Raw genomic sequence first — 20,638 nt, forward strand, 5'->3', positions numbered from 1 at the left:
CTCGGTATTTATGCTCGTCTTGTCGGTATGCTGATCATGCGGATCACTTAATTGGCACGTGCGTTGGGATTTTGGCCATGATCGACGACCGGGGAAATTTATTCCGAACCCTGATTTACTAATGTTAGTTAAGTTGAGTTGGGGGTGCTGCCCTGATGTCATGTGAGTCTATTTTCGGCATTTTTAATACACAATGAACGTCCGCCGTAAGTCACGCTGTCCTCGTCGTCTCCGCTTCAATTTGGCAAAAAGCTCAACAATCTGAGTTGATGTGAACTGGAATGCGCGATGCACATGAGGCAAGTTGATTGCTCGGAACTGGTCAAGAAGGATCCGGCACTGACCAGCACTGACCAGCATTGGCCAAGCAAGGGCTGAATCCTCAACAAGGCAACTGCACATTTTCTATCGCACAACAACTTGTATCCCATATCGGCAGCCTTGCTTGGGCTAATTGTCTGTTTATCCCATCCTACTTGTAATTCCAACTGCATTAATATAAACTGTAGACTAAAAGCAAGTTGTTGCTGCAATGACTTTTACTACGACGTCTCTTATTTCTAGTATTGCGGTCGTTTGCCCGATACTCGGAGAATATTTACCAAATCATCATTTGTTTTCGAGTAGATTGCAATGTTGTGAACATGGCCGTGACAACTTCCCGTAGTTCAGACGAAACTAGCAGCCACTGCGGGGTCGTTCTCGCCTCCACATGTGTACCTCCTGCCTAGAGAGTTACCCAGCCGTCTGTGGACTAGGGTCGCAGTGAAAGATGACGTTTGATTCCTCAGAAAGATGACGTTTGGTTTTTCATTCCCGTACGCTACTTCAACATCAATGGGACCGACCCGCACGCATCCTATCAGGCATCTGCGATGGTACGCCTACTCAATGTCTACACGATATCTGCATTCGCGGCCCTGGGCGGCGCACTCTTCGGGTTCGACATATCCTCTATGTCGGCCGTCATTGGAACAGAGCAGTACCAGAACTACTACGGCAACCCACTGGGAATGCGCCAGGGTGCCATCACAAGTGCAATGGCCGGAGGATCGTTAGTTGGAGCGCTGTCGTCTAGTTTCCTCGGTGACAGGCAAGTGGCTCGAATGTCCGATATATTTAATTGAGAAAGCTGACAGAGATTGTGGTAGACTGTCCCGTAAGGTCGCCATCCAAATCGGGGCCGCTTTATGGTGCATCGGATCTGCAGTTCAGTCGGCGTCAAATGGCGTTGTAATGTTGGTTATTGGACTTGCGTTAGCCGGCCTCTGTGTTGGCTTGACGTCCTCACTCGTGCCCATCTATCAGTCTGAAATCGTGCCACGGAAGATCCGCGGACGTATCGTCTCATTGCAACAGTTTGCAATCACTTGGGGCATTATGGTTCAGTACTTCATCGAATACGGTTGCTCATTTCTCGAGTCTACTGCCTCGTTCCGCCTGCCATGGGCCATACAAACCGTTCCAGCAGTTGTCCTGTTTGTCGGCCTCTTTTGGTTTCCCCGCTCGCCGAGGTGGCTCGCCAGCAAGGACCGTTGGGACGAAGCCCTTCGAGTGCTCGCGTTCCTGCGTTCGGCCCACAATGACGTCAACGCCCCGCTGGTCCTCGCGGAGTACAAGGAGATCGAAGACCAGATCAGTCAGGAACGTGAGGAAGAGTCAAATTCTTATCGCGAGCTGTTCTCAAGCAAGATACGCAAGCGGGTCTTGCTCTCCATGGCGATCCAAATGTGGAGTCAGTTGACTGGTATAAATGTGATGATGTACTACATTGTGTACATCCTCGAATCCGCAGGCATCGCTAATTCGATGCTCGCGTCGTCAATCCAGTACATCATTAACATGGTCATGACTATCCCATCCATCTTATGGGCAGACAAATGGGGCCGCCGACCTGCCTTTCTCATAGGCGCCATTGTAATGGGATTCTGGCTATTCCTGATTGGGGGCCTACTCATGCATTATGGTGAATCAAATCGTGTTTTGGACCAGCCATATACATGGATAATCGTAGGCCACCATGCCGCAACCCGCATTATCTTGGCGAGCGCCTATCTCGCGGTTGCCACTTTCGCTTTATCCTGGGGCCCTGTGAGTTGGATGTACCCACCAGAAATAGTCCCGTTGCGCATCCGTGCCAAATCTGTCGCGCTCGCGACTGCCTCGAACTGGGCTTCCAATTTTGCATTAGGTTTCGCTGTACCGCCCCTGCTGCGCTCCATTCAGTGGCGCCTGTTCTTTATTTTCGGATCCTTTAACATGGCCGCATTCATCCATGTCTGGTTTGCCGCTCCCGAAACAAAGCAGCGTACGCTAGAGGAATTAGGCGAGATATTTGAATACGGCGAGCCACTTTGGAAATCGTTCCTCGGTAACCGACGGGGATCGAATAAGCTTGATATGCTGGCGAAAGATATTGAAATTGGAGTTTCGAAAATTAATCGGTCCGAACATGTCAAGATGAAGCATGTCATCAGCGAGGACACCGACTTTCGCTCGTGAGGTATCGGTCGTCAACAGCATTTTTATCTCGCCGACAATACTCTACAGGATCGATCTTTTAATCCATTCTCTCAGACATTAGCAGTAAGATGTTGTCTTACTGAGTTGTTGGACACCGTATGCATTTGATCCGACTCGAAGTGGCATATTGTGAGCCGGTTCTATACCACTACGACATTTCACTTGTCTGCAAGCCCGTAATTTCCAGACTGCGTGTCCAGTAGAAATGCGGTCGCCAGTTGGTGTCGCCAGAAGCTACGAGACCTACAGGAGGCCAGATGGCGACTACTACAATGACAGCTGCCAATCCAGACAAGTGGCAAATGATTTTCACATGGCAGGGGGTATGGAGGCTTATTATACAGTACACACAAACTGCACTCTACCGCCGCTGGGTAAGTCCAATATATAACGCACAGGACTAAATAGACTCATCGGTAGTAGCTTTCGTTGTGCGCAACGCGAATTCTTATTAATATCAACCACCGGGCCGAAATATTAAAGCATCTAGGAAAACAGGCAGGAGATTAATCAATGGAAATATATTACACGTGCTAAGTAGGGGAAGCCCAATAATTAGCAGTTGAAAACAAATCAAGAAGCACTACCGTGATAAAGAGGGAGCATAGTTTATAATCCCAATATAAACAAGTCATGTTTCTATAAATCAATGCCACCGAACGCCAGAAAGAAAATTACAAGTTAATATCCAGTACTCCTATTGTAGCCAAATTAAATCCAGTGTGCATCACTGCGCCACCCATTCCGTACAACTTCGAGCCTATTTCTTTGCTCTGGTAGATCCCTTATCCGATCATAACCATGTATATGCCACCGATAATGCGTAAGTAAATCCAAATTATTAGTGTCCCCATTAGTTGTCAATGTTGTGGTACTATGGACATTCACTTCCACGTCCAAGCGAGTACTTAGCGGCTCAAGCGATTTTGGGTAGATATTACGACAGTCACGGATAGTGAGGCGCTGGATCGGAGAACGTAGCGCAGCAATTGAAGCGATGATTTCCTCCGTCGGGATGTACTTCAACTGCACCAAGTCCGCGTCGTAAGGAATTCTCAGCAGGTTAAATATTCCAAAACGCGTGACATCTGATGAATACCAGATTTCAGCATCCTCTAATTCCGCCAGCGTCGCAAAAGGCATAAGCGATTCATCTGTAACTGTGTTCCCTAAAATCAAATGTCTCAGTCGCGGACAGAGGAGAACAATGCTTTGGGCCAGAGAATAGCGGTTAACAGTGTCGTCAGATTCGTAGTGAATCATCGGGACGTCAATGTCGGAATATACCGTAGACGAGTAATCGATTAATCTCCGATGGTAGCATGCAGATGATAAGTTGAGCGTGGTCAAATGTTGACTATCAATACTACGCAAAATTCGAATTAACGAAAAGTTCCCCAAGAACGGATATGCAACGTCCGAGAGTGTCAACCCTTTCAGCGCCGGGCCACTCTTGCCATGTGAGTCATGTATTTGTCCCTCATCTGTCACGATCACGAACCGGGGGATTTCAGTGGAACATACAAATATCAGCTTCTCACAGTTACAGTTCAGTAATATCTGCGGTATCATCGAGTACTTGACCACCACTTCCTTCAGATGCTCCAACTGCGTAAAATCCAGCTCTGCAGAATGCTGAAAACCACCGGCTCCAATGGCAAAAGCATCAATCCTAACCATACTGAAGCTCCTCAAACCGGGAAAAACAGAAAGTAACCTCTGTAATCCGATCATCCACATCAGGATCCATTTATTGACGGTAAAGAGTGGCGACGTGAGATATCGGTATAGATATTTTTCTTCCGGGTCTTCGGATCCGATACGAAGGAATTCGACATTAGGAACAGTAATTGTGTTGTTAATCGGGATGTCGAAATGAATAGTGTCTCTGAATAGCTCGAACCAGTCTACATGGAAGTATAATTCTCTCAAATTGTGCGGAGGTCGGATCAGAAGTACAGTGCTTACATAAGCAGGTGCATCTTTGATGTGTATTGTCAAGTTGGCGAGATTTTGCAGAAATGTATTATCATCTGCAATTCTCTGAAGCCGAGATTCAAGTCGCACTGTCGTTAACCTAGGCCAGGTGTTGCAAGACAATAACTCCTCGCAATATGCTTCATCCTCATCATCGAGCTCGCATAATTGTACTCGCAACAAAGCGCCCCGAGATCTTTCTACGCCTTCTTTGACTACTGCAGCAGACAGTGGCCAATTGGCTTGTCGAAAGTCAAGATCAGTCCAAAGTTCTGAACTATCGATGATTATAGCGCGCCAGGATTTGCTGACAAGCTGGCAACGAACAATATGGTCGAATGGGCAATACCGAAGAACCCGAATGAATAGTTCAAGTGGTAGATAGCAATTTGGATCAAATCGAGCAGATTTTGGTGCCTCTTATGAATTAATAGGCAGCGACATATACCCAAATAACCGCAAACATACCATGTCGAATCAATCAGCCCCAAATCCTAGTGATTAAACGAGGAGTCTCTCCTCATTCATATATTTCTATATTATCTAAACTGTGTTTATGGAAGCCGGTTTAATCAAGTTGACATCAATGTTTTTAGAACACTTCGTGTAATTAATATCAGATAATTGCGCCGCAAGCGGCGAATCCAAAGTTGAAGCTGACGTAATCCTTTCTTTGGTTGCCATGTAATACCGCAACCCTAAACCCTAAACCCTAAACTCTGAACCTTGAACGCTAACTTGCCGAAGCAAACTCACAGACGGATTTGACAGGACTGGGACTATATTGGGACTGGGACTAGACGGGGGATTGGACTGGACGAGAAACTATAGACAAGAACTCTATTCAAGAATACAAGACTTTTTTCTTGGCCTGGTAGAGAGGACAAACCCCTCCTTATATTAATATTTCTGCCAGCCATGTCCTACTATTAGGGCAAGACAACGAACACGCAAGGAAAACACTCAAGCAATGACAAATGGACACGCATATCGCGCACTCTGGAGCCACAGCGCGGCGCTATCGCGATCTTGACACTTGCGCACTTAACGTAACCCCAATTTCTCGTATATCGCGCGAGCCTGTTTTGTGCAGATATTCCCATGTCAGCCATTAAATAGCGTAGAAAGCGAGGGCAGTCAAATGGAATAGTGCTATCCTCCTCGACCTTGGCAGTTTGCCATGTATCGACAGGATAAAAGTCGCTTATTTTAAGCTCAAGCGTGACAGGGAGGTCATTATGGGCGATGGCGAATCCTTCTTGAATCAGATCCTAAGTATGGCCAATCAAGTTGATTAGTCTCCACAAAGCAGATCTAAACGGTGTGAATGCTGTTGCCAGACTTCAATGAACGCTTCCTTCAGCTCACCAGTCCATATGTGATCCCTGTACGCGAGTGGACCATAATAGCCTAGTGATGTTCGTTTCAATGGTTTCAGCAAGGCTCTGTGTCATTGCCACCTTCTCCGCATCCACTCCCGCGATATCCTTGTACTGAGCATCAGGATTTTTAAATAGTGGCGATTCTTTAAAGCATATCAATATGAACACATTAACACGCATATTTTCGATCCACATGTCCTTGTCTTCCAGAAGCTTGTCATATGTCTCACTAGTCCCAACTTCGATAGCAATCACCAGTTGACCAGTGCCAGTCATATCTTGTAAATGAATCCTCCATCTGGCTCTTTTCTGCTCCTTCTGTACTCACCACGATGGAAATATTGAGTGGTAGATCCAACCAACCGAATATTTTCTACTGTATGCGGACTCCGCGTAGATAGATAGTCCTCAACGTACGTAAAAATTCTGTAATCGATTTAGCGCGCTGCTCCTTCATATGCTGCTCGGGCAAGTCACCACTGTCACGGTCTGGGTGACACTATTGTAGGCTAACAATGGGTACCTATAATAACGAGTACGGTTAGTTATGTCTTAAACAGTGAAGACGACAGACCTCTGATCCTCTGAAATGCCTTCTGCCAATTTTAGTCGAGAAAAGGCATCGTCCAGCTCCAAATACTTGTCATAAGGCAGTTGGACATCTAGTCGCTGCTCTGGTGTATTCTCCTTCAGAAGCGTGAACGCCTCGTTGTAGTTGGAAAGCGCCTTTGCGTCCGTAACTGACATGTTTGAAATATCAGCTGGCCGAAATATGAGTTCCGCCTCAGTGTCCATGTGCCGATATTCGATATTCGACATAGTATTACATAATCAACCGTAGAGAAACGAATTCACTGGGTATTTAAGCTGCAAGAATCACTAAGCCTTCGTATACAGACATTTGCCAGTTATAGCAATAATTGTCTGATTTGGTAGGCGTCTTCTATAGAAAAGAGTTGAGAGCTGGTATGATAGAAGACTTCGGGTACGAGGGTTAGATTTGCGGCTTGATAACTAGGCTTTAATAGGAAATGTTTTAACTCATTTAAGTAATATCACGTAATTTTGCCGATTTTCGATCGAATATTCGACCTAAACCTTATTTGTCGAATACGAATATCGAATATTATTCGAATGCCTTTCAAAAGTCGAATATCGAATACGAATTGGGAAAACCTGCCGATATTCGTATTCGACACAGTCCTATCTATTTACATTGTATGTGATGTCTAACTTGCAGCTGATCTTGATACGACATTGTGTTATTATGTCAAAACTTCTAATTATTGTGCCGGTGATTAGATACTATTTCGATTTTAACAGCGTCAAATGCATCGTACAGACAGATCGCGAATGGTAAGCGCGATTTCGGATTACAATTTTTCTGCTGTGCTGAGCGGCTGTGTTTCGCCGCGTCTCCAGCCTCACCCCGCCCGCATCTCGCTTCGGCGTGCTCCACGCGAACGGTTATAACGGTCACCTGTCACATACAACGGCTAATATTATTTGGTATATACGATGAATCAGCCTGTTATCCTTGTTCAGCAACACAATGCTACGATTGAAAATTGTCCCTCAGATGAGTGGCGGAATAGCAAATCAGATCTAGTAGATGTCAGATTCAACGCATTTGATCGACGAGTCAAACATCAAATAGACCATGGCGTACCGAACCGCGATATTCTGTGGCAGTCAGCAGAAAGATCCGTTCGACTGTTTGCCACCTGAAGTTCGCTTATCGATACTTCGGCATTTGTCGTTCGAAGATTTGCTGACGATCAGCAAACTGTGCAAGCTCTGGAAAGACTTTGTCGACCTGTATTACTCCCTGTGGGAAGTCGTTGATTTTCAAAGCTCGAATGGATTAGTTACGGCTTGCGTGGTATTCAATAGTCGTCATAAGTCGCGTCAGTTTGCTGAGGAGCTGTATATCAGTCGCGATGAACACCATACAGGCGACTGTGAGGATATGATATTTGGCAATGACTGGACTAAGCTGCGCAGGCTGCATATTGAATCCGAGCTGCCGGTATTTTCCGATTTAAGAATGCCTGCCCTGCTGGGTCAAGTGACTGAATTATCCATTCATATTAAGGATTCTCCTACCTTCGTCAGGATGCTTCTTGGACATCCACTAACTCAGCTCCGCAGTCTCTGGTTGTATGCCGATTGGTATGACCTGTTCAAAGGCGTTATTCGCTACGATGACGTACTTGCTTCCAACGTGAGAGAAATGAGAGAGTTGCAGCATCTCAGAATCGGGTCTGCTGATCCGCCGGTGAACCACACCTATCCAGACCTTCTTGAGAGTGTGTACGGCGCTAACAAACTGATTACGCTGTGTCGGAGTGGAATCCATTCATTAATTAAACTATTTCCAGCTATTTCTCGATTAACTATTACACGGGTTGCGTACTCTGATGTCGATGACACGATAGACTCGCATTACATCACTAACTTCTGTGGCCTGTGCCTGCATACGCTTCCGCTAGAGGATATCACGATCAAGTACTCCGTCCTCCCACCGATCACAATTACCCGGTGCGTGAACTTGAACCTGTTCTCTACTACGGTGAGCCAAGTATTCCTGTGTCAGGGCTTAGACGGTGTGGCAAACAGAGTAAATCTCCAAAGCCTGACGCTGTCAAACATATATCGATTGACGAACCAGCGTGTGAACGATATTCTGCGGAATATGGGCGGCGCGCTATTAACTGCACTGGATTTATCTTCTAGGCCCGATGATTTCGGGCCGACTCCTTTTTACGACAAACCCGCGGATTCATGTGCTCCTGACGGACCAATAGGCTCGAGTAATTGTAGTTTGGCGCGTGCGATTACGATGTCGTGTCCGGCGTTGAGGAGACTTGTGGTTGGACACACTGCAATGGATGATGCGTTGAGGGAGTTTTCGAATTTGAGACTACTAGAGCACTTTGAGGTTAAACGCAGTGAAGGGATTTCGCCGGCGGGGATATTAGGTCTCTTAGGCATGTCGCCTATTACTGCGATAGAGTTCGGATCGACAAAGGAACCCCTCTCTTCAGTTATTGCTCCAATCAACAGTAAGCTGAAATCAATAGCAGTGCGCGACTGCTCAAATGTCTATCCAAGCCTTCTCAAACCACTAGAACGGTTCGGGATCTCCGTATGCTGCACAATGCACAGCATCATGTATTGTTGATGGCGTCTTTGACTAATGTCGCAGCATCAGATATTCTAGCGGCTTCGATAGTCGGTTGTGATTGATAAGGTTCGAACGCTGATTATGACCGATCTTAGAAACGAGTTCGTCGTAATGTATTTTTGAGAGGTGTGTGGCAAGATGTAGATTTACTTAACAGTCTGAAATTCATTTAGTTAGTACCTTTGCACAATTAATCGACCAAACAATATTAAAAAAGCCTTACCACGGTTACATAAATGAATTGTCACCTATCACTCGGTCATCTGAGTGATTGAATTATCTAGTCTTTCGCCGTCTTTAGTAATGAAATGTTAGTTAGGGTCAATACGCAAGTAAAGTCGGTTTATATAGGTGACGTCATCGATCAATCCACTTCCTATGCCGACGCCATAATAGTTTTACCACTGCACCACCGCTATACCTAATCTTAAACAGAATATAATGGCAACAGGGTGAGTCATTAATGCAATGGTTAATAGCGAATTATCTAATATTCAGCAGTCGTTATTTCACACTCAACACTGGCAGTAAGATTCCTGCACTCGGCCTTGGAACCTGGAGATCTTCATATAGAGAAGTATATGCCGCGGTTACCGTATGCAGAATACGCAGATCTGAAAGTCCTCAGAAGGAGGAAGTTAATATCGATCTAGGCTGCGTTGAGACATGGTTATCGACATATTGACACGGCGTTGGTAGGTTACTGGATGATGAATGTTAATAAATTCTTATTCATAGTAATAGATATACGGGAACGAAACTGGGGCCGGACAGGCCATTCGCAACAGCCAAATCCCACGCGAGCAAATTTTCCTCACAACGAAACTGTACGCTCCTACGATGAATCAATTGTCCATTGACTGACTCACCTGCCAGATGGAATACCTACCACAATAAGGTGTCCAAAGGCATTGGAGACAGCTTAAAACACCTCGGACTCGACTATGTCGATTTATACCTCATGCACTGGCCAGTAAGCATGGATAAAAACAATAAACAGCTGCCTGAATCGGAACGGGATTTCGTTGGGCGGAGATGCAGAAACTTATTGATACGGGAGTGGTGAAAGCTATCGGCGTGTCAAATTTCTCAACGAGAAATTTGCAGCGATTATTGGATGCTGGGTCTACGAAAATTGTCCCGGTCGCAAATCAAGGTATATAAATGTTTTTCATTTCCAAAATGACTTGCGGCTGACAAATTAGTGGAAATGTATCCATTTTATCCTCAGCATGAGCTCCTCAAATTTTGCGCGGACCAATATATTCACGTAACAGCCTACTCACCGGCCCATTGCAAGAAGAACCCTCGATCACGGAGATCAACACGAGTGCAGCACAGGTGCTTATATCCTGGGCTATCCAGCGCGGCGCATCCGTTATCCCGAAATCTGTTACGCCATCAAAGATTCAGCAAAATTTCCAGGATTTCGTGCTGGAGGACGCGGACTTTGAGGAGCTAAATTGTCTTTACAAGGACAAGACTGTCAGAGTTGTGGTTCCGCAGTGGGGTGTGAAAGTGTTCGATAATGATGACAACTGATTTAGAACAATAACAGTTTCCTTTTAAAAATTAAGATGAAGGGTGAATTGTGAATGCATTGCGCAGGTTGTGGTGAGCCGCAAGCGGTGAAGGCGGTGTTACTATTTTCTGCTGATGTGGGGACGGACAGGGCGAAGCTGGTGTAAGGACTAGAAGATTATGTATGTGAAGTAGCAATGCTAAGATTATATCAAATTGAATGAATCGGTCATTGTTCCGCAACTAGTATGTAAACAAGGTGCGAAAATATTGGTAGGGCCTGCCGCGGACCAATAGGGCATAAATCGGGAATCCTCGCGCAGTGAGCGTCCTGGATACTAAATGGTTCTGAAGGCACCAGAACTGTATCACACAACGCGGAGATATAACCTGTTTAAAACTACCAGGATCATGCACTACTCGGCTCGCTCGATAGAATAAAATTCCGCTACGTTTCGTCACCTTCTGATGTTATAACGGATATCTACCATTAGCACAATGTCGTTGGATGCTGAGCAAGCCGTCTCGCTTCTCACCCTCCAAGTCGCGCGTACATTCAATGCAGAGTTGCCCGTTGAGGACGATACTACCATGAATGATATTGATTCGGATGCCATTGAGGATAAATACGGAGGTGTGTTTATATGGTTAGTAGCGTGTTCGGCGGCTCTCGGTGGATTATTGTTTGGATATGACTCAACTGTTATTGCGGGTGTGCTTGTGATGATAAAGGATGATCTTGGACCGGTATTATCGCCTAGCCAGCAGGAATTGATTACGTCCATTGCATCAGTCGGTGCGTTTATAGGCGCATTGCTAGCAGGAATATTACTTGATAAAATCGGTCGAAAGGCGGTGATTGGATTCGGCGCGCTCGTGTTTGCGATCGGGAGTATCCTTCAAGGTATGGCCATGACGGTTCGCGCAATCACGGTCGGCCGACTGATCGTAGGGCTCGGTATAGGCGAGGCAGCCATGGTCGCGCCAATTTATATTGCAGAAATAGCCCCGGCGAAGCTACGTGGTGGTTTAGTTACTGTCGATGCTCTGGCTATTACAGGGGGCCAGTGCCTCGCGGGGGCGGTTAATATATTCCTGCAGGATGTGCAGTCTGGGTGGAGGATTTCTGTCGGTATTGCGGTGATTCCTTCGTTGCTCCTCCTTGGTCTGTGTTTTGTGATCCCAGAAAGCCCGCGCTCATTGATTTATCGGAATAAATTGGACCAAGCGCGAACTGTTACTGCGAAGATCTATCCGAACGCAACAGCGGAAGAAGTTCGGAGCAAAGTCGCCGCGATACACGCACAATTTGAAACCGAGTCCGAACTGCGGAGACTCACGGCCTGGGACCAGTTCCAATTGTTGTTCACCGACGGTGCGAATTTTCGTGCGTTGATTGTCGCATGTGGACTGATGGCCATTCAGCAGTTGTCCGGTTCAAACTCGGTGTTTTATTATGGCCCGACATTGTTTGGGCTCGTTGGTTTTGCCAATCCGATTGCGGTTTCGTTCATCATGGCCCTCACGAATTTCTTGTTTACGATATGCGCTCTGAAGTACATCGACTCCGTCGGGCGTCGCAAGTTTCTAGTGAACAGCATGTGGGGTATGCCCCTTTCTCTATCCATTGCTACGATCGCTCTACTTAGCATCCCAATCTCTCGTGACCTGACTATCACGGACCCGAGATTGACCTTCAGCGGCGGAGTAGTCTTATTCTCAATCATCTTCTTCATCGCATCATACGCAATCGCACTAGGGAACGTCCCCTGGCAATGTAATGAACTCTTCCCAATGGAAGTTCGCGCACTCGGCACAATGATGCTCACTCTCACAAACTGGAGCCTGAACGCCGTCGTTTCGTCTTCATTCCTTAGCCTGATGAAAGCATACACACCGAGCGGTGCGTTTGGGATTTATGCGGTTATTACGTTACTTGGGTGGATTGCAGTAATTTATTGCTATCCTGAGGTCTCCGGGTTGCCACTTGAGGAGATCAAACAGGTGTTTAAGCATGGCTTTGGTGTAAAGTATAGTTTGAAATTACAAAAGGAGAGAGTGGGGCAGGGAAACCACAACAGTAGTAGAGAATCGTGATTTCGATCGATGCATTTCTGGATTACGTTACAGGTTTTTCAAATTTGGATGGATCTGGTGGTTATCTGGTGGTGTACATAGACGTCTGGAGTCGACCCGGTATAATTCGGATTTTGTATTTGAAGCTGTGAGGTCCATCAGTAGCCGATGATGTTTACCATAGCTACCATCATCGACGGAGCAGATTTCTTTACCCATCTGCACTTAATGCTATCGAGGTTACGTGAGCATGATGCCCTTAGAGATCTTTGTCGACTTCTCCGCAGGCTGGGAAGCAGCTACTAGGCTCTCATCTCATTGTCTCCGGCCCCAAACTAATGCCAGTAGCTCATACAAGGCTCATCGGCTTAATGCGGTCTTGTTGACTGTTACTAAATCCGAGAATGTGGAACAGGATCAGATCCGTACTGAAATGGTTAACGATCTACCCGACAATGCCAGTGAAATTGCAAGCTGGGCTACGACCTCATAATGGCTGAGACTTGAATACTATAATTAGATATCCTGAGTGTAACATATTAAGGCATCTGGCTTTTTGAATTGAGCACCGCTGAATTAATATTCCAACGTCATCCATTCTTAATTTCCGGTGGCTGCGTATGTATGACATGTTCAAGAAACTCATTTGATAGCCATGTCCACAGGATTCGAGGCGAATTGCGACACTTCCAGATGCAAGCAAATAGCATGTATAGCTGGGCATAGGTTCTTTGGCAATGCCGTCAGCATAGGCCTTTTTGGACAGTAGGATGTAATCTGTTCGTCTAGATAAGCACTTCAGTATAAATGACAACAAATAGGGAAACCGGTCATATTATCCCACTACTACTTTGCGAACTCTATAACTTCTAAAAGCAATTAATCTGAAGAAAAGATCCGAACGGCTATTCGGGTCGTAGAAAAGATGAATTTTCATCTATTAGAAGTGCTGCCCACCATTTTCGACTCTCATCGATCGAATCGCTGAAGTTATATCTCTCACGAAGCCGATCAGATCCTCTCGAACGCGGAAGAAAAGACAATACTACTATGGATTACACGTATTCTGCAGGTATCCTACTCAGAATCAAAGTGGAACGTCACTCTGGGAAGTAAGAATGTGTAACTGTTTTGGAAGATGCCAGTGGCCAATACCAGCGCCGGGGTAGGGTATTGTAATACCAGAGGATGAATTCCGCAGAATATAACTCCGAATGGCGATTCTCAACGAGTGTTAGCGGCTGGACATCTGACAGTCATGCTCCTGAGTGGTTACGAAAAGTATTTGAGCCAGAGTCAAACCAGAAGTCTAAAAGTCGGTCATGGTCACTGATTACGGATGGCCATTCTAGCCACATGACGGTTCCGCTATATATGGAGAGGTACTGACCTTCTTATTCTACCTGCTCATTGTTCGAATTTAGTTCAGCCATTTGATGTTGGAGTGTATATGCCATTAAAGCGATATCAAGCCCAAGAGGTAGACCGGTATACTCTCGCTGGAATGCAGCGACTAAAACAAGCTGTTGGGTTGAACCTTTTCAGTGCATTCGAGTAAATGGAATGGACTTCCATCTCCAGCTCTTGAGCGGCCATGTACTCAAAGACATAAATCTCTCCATTCTTAAGAGCTCTCCTCCAGATGGAGCAGAACTAACATGCAAATTTGATGTTAATTACCGCCTTGGTAAGCAACGAATCTCACTACTTCATCAACTTTGGCGATGCGATAAGGAAGCGAATGACAAGGAGATTCAAGAGTGTAGGAAGTTGCTTCAGACACATAAGAAACGGGCCAAGTGCAGGAGGATCAAATTAAGAATGAATTTGCATTTATCACAGAGGAAGTGTTGAAAATCGTTCAATTGGCGGAAGAGAAATTGAAGAAGCCACACCTTCGCCCACGTAAGCCCAATTGCAGAAAGAGATAGAGTAGACGAAGAGAACGATATAGAGAGTAGTTCGAGTGAATTGAGTTGGATTTGCTCAATTGTGTGGGCCCAGAGATTTCGTTATTTGGTCATAGCTTTCCTCTGGCTTTCAACATCTGCGATATATCACCTCCTGCAATTTATTCGAAGCATCAGCTAGTCCGACTAAAAACATCAAAATAAGAGGGGGACCGAGGACGTTGTGTGCCTAAAGAGCTAGGAAGGAGAAGAAAGGCCTGCGTCGACTCTGCGCACCGAGCTTACCCAACCGGATGCGCTCGTTTACTAGTCAGCTCGACGTCTCGTCTTGGCTAGCGTCGTATAGACAGATCATTCACACGGCGTCCTTACCGTTATCTTGTTTCAAATAGAGCGTGGGTAATAGAAGCCCACTATCTAAATGGCGAGGATAGGGTTGGTATTTTCACCGGTTTTACTATTTACCCTAACCCGATTTCAAGCAATCGGAATGATTGTATCTTGAGTGCCAGCCAAGGCTCCTTTGTTGTAAAATATAAGAGCCCACAAGTTTGATGCGGATCGAAATGCCTTTGTCAACCACAACTAAGCCACAGAATGTACTGGCACTGCGGCTCAAATATCTCTTCCGGTTAGGGCTGAAACTTCGGTCTAGTATTAGACTGATAGGTGTGGTTTTGTATGAGCTGCTTCATTAGTAAGTCACAAAGTAGGCACCTTTCAGGTCATTGGCGCTGAACCAACACTGCGGATTCTCCTGTGTCTAAAATCTGAATCAATAGCATCCGTCCAATTCATCCAGCTATAGATTCACAATGTAGAATTTATCTTTGGTTATTTAGCCTCTCACGAGAATGCTGATGTAAATCTAGGGTCGCGTGCGCACGAAAACTGTCAAGAGAGCCTCTAAGGCCATCATTGAGCGCTACTACCCCAAGCTCACTTCCGACTTCGAGATAATAAGCTTCTGACCGATGAGATTGCCATCATCGCGTCGAAAAGACTATGAAACAAGATTGCCGGCTACACCACTCATTTAATGAAACGCATTCAGAAGGGTCCGGTCCGTGGTATTTTCGTTCAAGTTGCAAAGAGGAGGACTGGAGGAGCGTGAGCACAAAAGATCAGTGTACGTTCCTAAGCTTTCGGATCTTGATTTGTCGCAGCAACCGGATGGTCAGCTCGAGATTGATCCGGACACTAAGAATTTGTTGAGGCAACTTGGTATTTCTTTTCGGGTTTGTAAGGAGTAATATTGTGTTGAATTTGAAAGATGGGTTCGGTTATCGCATAGAGAATAACAGTTCTCCGGTTGCATGAAATGGATGACAAAATCCCCGGGTGAAATTTTGCGTTTAGTTGAATATATCTCATCTTCGTTTCTGCAGGTGATCTGCTACATCGCACACTCGGATAGCCATGTTCAGGCATTTGCGCGAAAGTTTGTCATTTCCAGTATGGTCCAACGCTCGTACCGCGCCGCCAGTTCCCTAGACAAACAGATAGTTTTGATAGGCAGGTTCGATTAAAACTGGATGTCCTACTTCAATGGACTCTTTGCCAATTGATGTTATTACCCTAGTGAAACGTAGTAGCTACAACAAGGTCTCAATCTCAAGGCTTTAAAGCTATGAATGAGTTTAGGGATAAGGTTGCTTAACAGATATGGGAAGCGTACTGTCAGCATATTAGAAGGAAGATTTAAATCTAAGATATGACAGGGCCAAAAATCCATTAGGGTAAATGGAGCTCCCATTTAAAAAAAGCGCTCTCTGACCAGGGAATGTGACCTCCACAGAAGGAAATAATGGCCCAAATTAAAACTAACTAGACGGAAGGACCATTTAAAAAATAAATCAGGCTCTAAATGATCTCCATCGACACTTTCCCTGGTCATTTTGATCTATTCAAATTACCTTTATGCGAAGCGACTTCCATCCAGTCCATTATTCGCGCCCATAATGGCATTTAGAATTGCATAATTGGCATTATGTACTTGGCAGTAGCTCGCTCTTTCGATTTTTGACTGTTGTTCTGTTTATATTTATAATTAGCCATGCATCGTCAACGACAGATAAAATGGTCGGCGGCGTAGTCGTCTTCCTATCTTCCTCAATAATGTTAATGGTGTCGCAACGCTGTAGCGATGTACTGAATTATGGTTGGACACATCCAGTGAGTTCTGTGTATTTTCAAACACAGTTCACTGGTCAGGCCCATTGGCTGGTAAGAGTATGCCAAAGTGATGTGCTGAGCGCGGCATGATAGACTTAGTGCACAGAACTGGGTGCTAGATTTGTTTCGATAGGGTAAGAACTGTCTGTGAGAATCTGACGATCAAGATTATGTCGGATGTTGCGCATGACCTCGAACTAGGATGAGACTGGGAAGGCATGCATTAGCTAGATAGATAGTGCACACATCATAATGTCGACGCATGGCATGTGGGTGGGGTATTAAGCTTAGTGCGCAGTTACAGACTGAGAAGATCGTTGTAATTCTATTGGATCCATCAAAAGCTCGGGGTCCAAAATACCAGTTTACCCAGCTGACATGGTATTTGAAGCCACGTGCATAAGAATATGCGAAAGGCTCGCAAATACCAAGTAATAAGAAGAACAAAGTATAACGATTCACCACCGCTACACCACCGAATGAGACACTTTTCCACGCCGAAGCAATCTCTACTTTTAACCATATTTTTCTTCACAACTACACATGGTAAACAAAAGCGACGAGGGTAAAATAAATCTAGCCCTTCGGGCTATGGAACAAGAATCCCAAGCTAAGCATTCGCGAGGCTGCTCGGATACACTCCGCTAGTCGTGCAGTGCGGGCTGACGACGCGCTCAACGGTCGCGACTGCGACACTGTGGCCAATAGCGAAAACTCACGGATCTGGAATAATCTACTATTGTTTCGAATATTCTTGACTAGATTCATAGTCGTTTCCGCCCCGAATCTCTGATGTGGAATATGTGGCCAATCGCCTCCTAGACACGCGCGGCGCGACGCGCGTTGGTACAAACTGGCTCTCGAGATTCACTACGCGGCATCCAGAGCTTAAAACACACTGCTTACCGGGTACAATTACCGGAGGGCTCAATGCGAAGATTCTGATGTAGATTACGGCTGGTTTGAGCTCGTACAGAGGACGCTTGCGAGATACGGGATTCAAGAGGCAGATTTCTGACTTCGTGTCGGGCTTTTTCTCTACTGGCGTAGTGGTTACAAACTCAGAACGACGTGAAAGATGGCCCTGCCTGGAGGACGGCAATGGCTCACTGTTATTCAAGGTGTAAATACCCAAGGCTGGGTAGTCCCGCCATACGTCATGGTTGCCGTTCAATATCACCTCTCAACTTGGAACGACGATCGTGGGTTATTGCTGTAAGCCCAAGCGGCTCGACTACAAATCAAGGACGTAGATTGGATTCGGCACTTTGATAAACATACCCAACAAAGGTCTAGAGGTATATATCGCCTCCTAATCCTCGAGGTCACGCGAACCACCACTCAACAGATATCGGATCGAGCTCTATTGCAAGGAGAACAAGATTATCACTCTTTATATGCAATCTCGTTCGTCCCTTTTTCTCCAACTTGATGCGGGCTGTTTGGGCCACTGAAAAAAAGTTTGGGCGGCAAATTGAGAACATAATGCGTCTCGCGGACTTTTCCAGCATTCTTTGCAGTTTTCCTGGCGAATATGAACGAAAAATATCATCCGAGAAAAATGCAGGACTCGTTTTTGTTGATCAGAGAATGTGATGTCTGGGTTGGATGTCGGGTTAAGCTGCCAACGCCTCCCGCAGTCCGTCTGGTAGGGCTGTCCCGGATGGCGGATAAAAAATCCGCCTCGAATAATTATCCCATTCTTAGCTAGGCGGATACGAATGTCGAATACATATCCGATATGTCCCAAGTTGTCATACTTAGCTAGGCGGATAGGAATGTCGTTATCCGCCATGTCCAAAGTTGGCGGATAATAATCCGCCATCCGCCATCCGTCTTGGCGGATAGGTAATTAGCTAATTATGTATTATGGAAGTGGGAGTTGCGCTTAAAATTTCCACAGCTTGGAAGATCCACAGTATCGATATCTTGGATTAACTTGCTGAGCCTACAGGGTCATCGCTGTATATTTATTGTTCTCTTTATACTGTCAACAGTTATCATCCAACTATTCTCAATACATATTATCCATCAACATTAACATCCTCATCGTTTCGCCGTTTAATAAGTATCTACGAACACCAAATAGGTCTCGGTCCGAGTTGAACAGCCCTTCCACGGAGACTTCTGACGCGGGAATAGCAAGATAATATCTCAACTGTGTCAAGTTCGGAATAACGAAAAATATTGGGCACTAAACTTCGAAAGGCAATTTTTTAACCTAGTTTTGGCTAGCGTAAAGTTATTAGATTTATTCGGTCAGGGCGGATTGGATGGCGGATGGCAAATGGCGAATAGACCCAGATTTGGCGGATATCCGTATTCCTACCGTCTGGATCAACCAGACTCTTACATTTCGAAGACCCCGTATAACCCGATTGACGCGACTGCGCACACCGAATGTCAAAAATCGAATTGCCAATCGTCAGAGTAGTCGATCTATGCAGCTATCGACAAGCTTGCAAAGGTGCGAAAGGGATGCTGCATCAGGTTGTATTATTGGGGTCAGAGGTTTGAATCATTTGGAGCGGCGAATGAGGCTTAAGAAGCGCTGAAAGGTGAAGGAGGAGGCCTTACTCTACAACAACGACATCAGCTACAGAGCCACAGGGTCGGTGGGCAGCTGGGAAAGAAAGAAATGCAGGACAATGCATGTCAGCAGAGGAGGAACGCGCCGAACGGACGGCGATGTAGCACATGGAGGGTAATGAGCAAGAGGATTCTGAGTAATTGAATTAATTTGATAGTGTTATGTTTGTCTTTGTGGGGATTGTAGTCAGATAGTAGGGATCAGGCGTCTCATTCGCTGGTGGACCACGTTAGCTGATATGATCGCAAGACCGAATAAACACAAATAACGTCAGTCCACTTCTGGCAGAAATTAAGTTTTTACGGCAGATTCCTCTAGCCGCCATAATAAAGAGCGATGTGCACAGCCCTCGTAACTAGAACATTCTGCTATGCATAACATGGACATAATTATAGGAGCTGTGATAGTAAAGAACTGTGAAAAGTCTAGATAACAGGCCGGATCTAGATATGCGTTTTGTCTGTGTCCAGCCCCTCCTCGAGGAATCAGCGGTTGTTCTTGCCTATGTCTTAACGTTCACATAGGTCATCTTGAAATAGAATATCGTAGAATGTCAATATATTACCCTATGCCAACAAATCCAGATGTGAATTCTATACATTAAGGTAGCCATTCTTTTCGAGACAGAGGGTAGAGCCCGAAATTTTGATTACAATACCCGCCATATCACAATGATCTTGCGGTAATTAATATGACAGAAAAGAGGCCAGGCAAAACTTCAGCATCGGATTGGCATAAATCGTGATAGCCGCAATAACACTCGCTCATCAATTCTAGCCGCAAATTATTGGTGACTTCCCGTTTACATTTTTGCGCCACCACTAATTGACACTGGTCTAGAGGTTGCGCAAGAAAGCGTTCAGCGTGAAAGTTAGTGATTTATGGAATTGTCGAATGTGAACCCCCGATTCAGATCCTACGGGAAACCGCCAATTCTAGACAGAGACCTAAACTGGAAGTTAGTATATAGACTCCTGTAAACGAAATATATTGTATAAACAAGCCACAATGCCGAAACCTTGTGGGTTAATTATTCATGCTTTCTCATGAGATCAACGGTCAAATACATCGTGAATCTGTCACTGGACCTGCAGAAGGAATGTGATGCCGCGTTTTGTGGAAGCTACATTAACCAAAGCACAGAGAAAATGGCCTGCCATCTATCTAAACTTCGGAACTTCGGATCTATTCCGCATTGATTTTGTGGGTTAATTATTCATGCTTTCTCATGAGATCAACGGTCAAATACATCGTGAATCTGTCACTGGACCTGCAGAAGGAATGTGATGCCGCGTTT

The 20,638-nt window shown here is 45.5% G+C and overlaps 6 protein-coding genes across 6 annotated transcripts; 4 read left to right on the forward strand and 2 right to left on the reverse strand.

The window, feature by feature from the left end:
• Window positions 1–639: 639 nt before the first annotated feature.
• Window positions 640–2,641, forward strand: V1513DRAFT_245727 (general substrate transporter). Its single transcript, XM_066894458.1, has 2 exons — window positions 640–1,093; window positions 1,152–2,641. The coding sequence occupies exons 1-2, from the start codon at window positions 876–878 to the stop codon at window positions 2,500–2,502; spliced, it is 1,569 nt and encodes a 522-aa protein (XP_066755223.1). The 5' UTR covers window positions 640–875; the 3' UTR covers window positions 2,503–2,641.
• Window positions 2,642–2,967: 326 nt separating this feature from the next.
• V1513DRAFT_395387 (uncharacterized protein) lies at window positions 2,968–5,121 on the reverse strand. The gene is made up of 2 exons (XM_066895364.1): window positions 4,969–5,121; window positions 2,968–4,917 (listed from the first exon to the last, which is right to left on the reverse strand). Exons 1-2 carry the CDS (start codon window positions 4,969–4,971, stop codon window positions 3,235–3,237), a joined length of 1,686 nt encoding a protein of 561 aa, XP_066755224.1. The 5' UTR covers window positions 4,972–5,121; the 3' UTR covers window positions 2,968–3,234.
• A 274-nt stretch (window positions 5,122–5,395) lies between these two features.
• Window positions 5,396–6,629, reverse strand: V1513DRAFT_456903 (uncharacterized protein; the record flags this gene model as incomplete). Its single annotated transcript, XM_066899600.1, has 6 exons — window positions 5,396–5,423; window positions 5,545–5,758; window positions 5,821–5,863; window positions 5,892–6,160; window positions 6,211–6,308; window positions 6,457–6,629. 6 exons carry the CDS (start codon window positions 6,627–6,629, stop codon window positions 5,396–5,398), a joined length of 825 nt encoding a protein of 274 aa, XP_066755225.1.
• Window positions 6,630–7,392: 763 nt separating this feature from the next.
• Window positions 7,393–9,344, forward strand: V1513DRAFT_245912 (uncharacterized protein). The gene is made up of 3 exons (XM_066894460.1): window positions 7,393–9,030; window positions 9,097–9,195; window positions 9,247–9,344. The coding sequence occupies exons 1-2, from the start codon at window positions 7,543–7,545 to the stop codon at window positions 9,103–9,105; spliced, it is 1,497 nt and encodes a 498-aa protein (XP_066755226.1). The 5' UTR covers window positions 7,393–7,542; the 3' UTR covers window positions 9,106–9,195; window positions 9,247–9,344.
• A 166-nt stretch (window positions 9,345–9,510) lies between these two features.
• On the forward strand, window positions 9,511–10,611 carry V1513DRAFT_423395 (NADP-dependent oxidoreductase domain-containing protein; the record flags this gene model as incomplete). The annotated part of the gene is made up of 7 exons (XM_066896033.1): window positions 9,511–9,521; window positions 9,571–9,664; window positions 9,723–9,764; window positions 9,814–9,896; window positions 9,946–10,042; window positions 10,111–10,225; window positions 10,307–10,611. 7 exons carry the CDS (start codon window positions 9,511–9,513, stop codon window positions 10,609–10,611), a joined length of 747 nt encoding a protein of 248 aa, XP_066755227.1.
• Window positions 10,612–10,636: 25 nt separating this feature from the next.
• On the forward strand, window positions 10,637–12,802 carry V1513DRAFT_245790 (general substrate transporter). Its single transcript, XM_066894459.1, has one exon. It carries the CDS (start codon window positions 11,089–11,091, stop codon window positions 12,685–12,687), a length of 1,599 nt encoding a protein of 532 aa, XP_066755228.1. The 5' UTR covers window positions 10,637–11,088; the 3' UTR covers window positions 12,688–12,802.
• The last annotated feature ends 7,836 nt before the right edge of the window (window positions 12,803–20,638 follow it).

Source organism: Lipomyces chichibuensis (genome assembly GCF_038497645.1).
Source record: "Lipomyces chichibuensis strain CBS 12929 unplaced genomic scaffold V1513scaffold_5, whole genome shotgun sequence".
Taxonomy (NCBI): Eukaryota; Fungi; Ascomycota; class Lipomycetes; order Lipomycetales; family Lipomycetaceae; genus Lipomyces; species Lipomyces chichibuensis.

Bases quoted from the DNA above. Each gene is read 5' to 3' on its own strand.
- V1513DRAFT_245727 (XM_066894458.1), top strand. From the start codon at position 876: ATGGTACGCCTACTCAATGTCTACACGATATCTGCATTCGCGGCCCTG. The intron at 1,094-1,151 runs GCAAGTGGCTCG...AGATTGTGGTAG, and splicing joins TCTAGTTTCCTCGGTGACAG to ACTGTCCCGTAAGGTCGCCA.
- V1513DRAFT_245912 (XM_066894460.1), top strand. From the start codon at position 7,543: ATGGCGTACCGAACCGCGATATTCTGTGGCAGTCAGCAGAAAGATCCG.
- V1513DRAFT_245790 (XM_066894459.1), top strand. From the start codon at position 11,089: ATGTCGTTGGATGCTGAGCAAGCCGTCTCGCTTCTCACCCTCCAAGTC.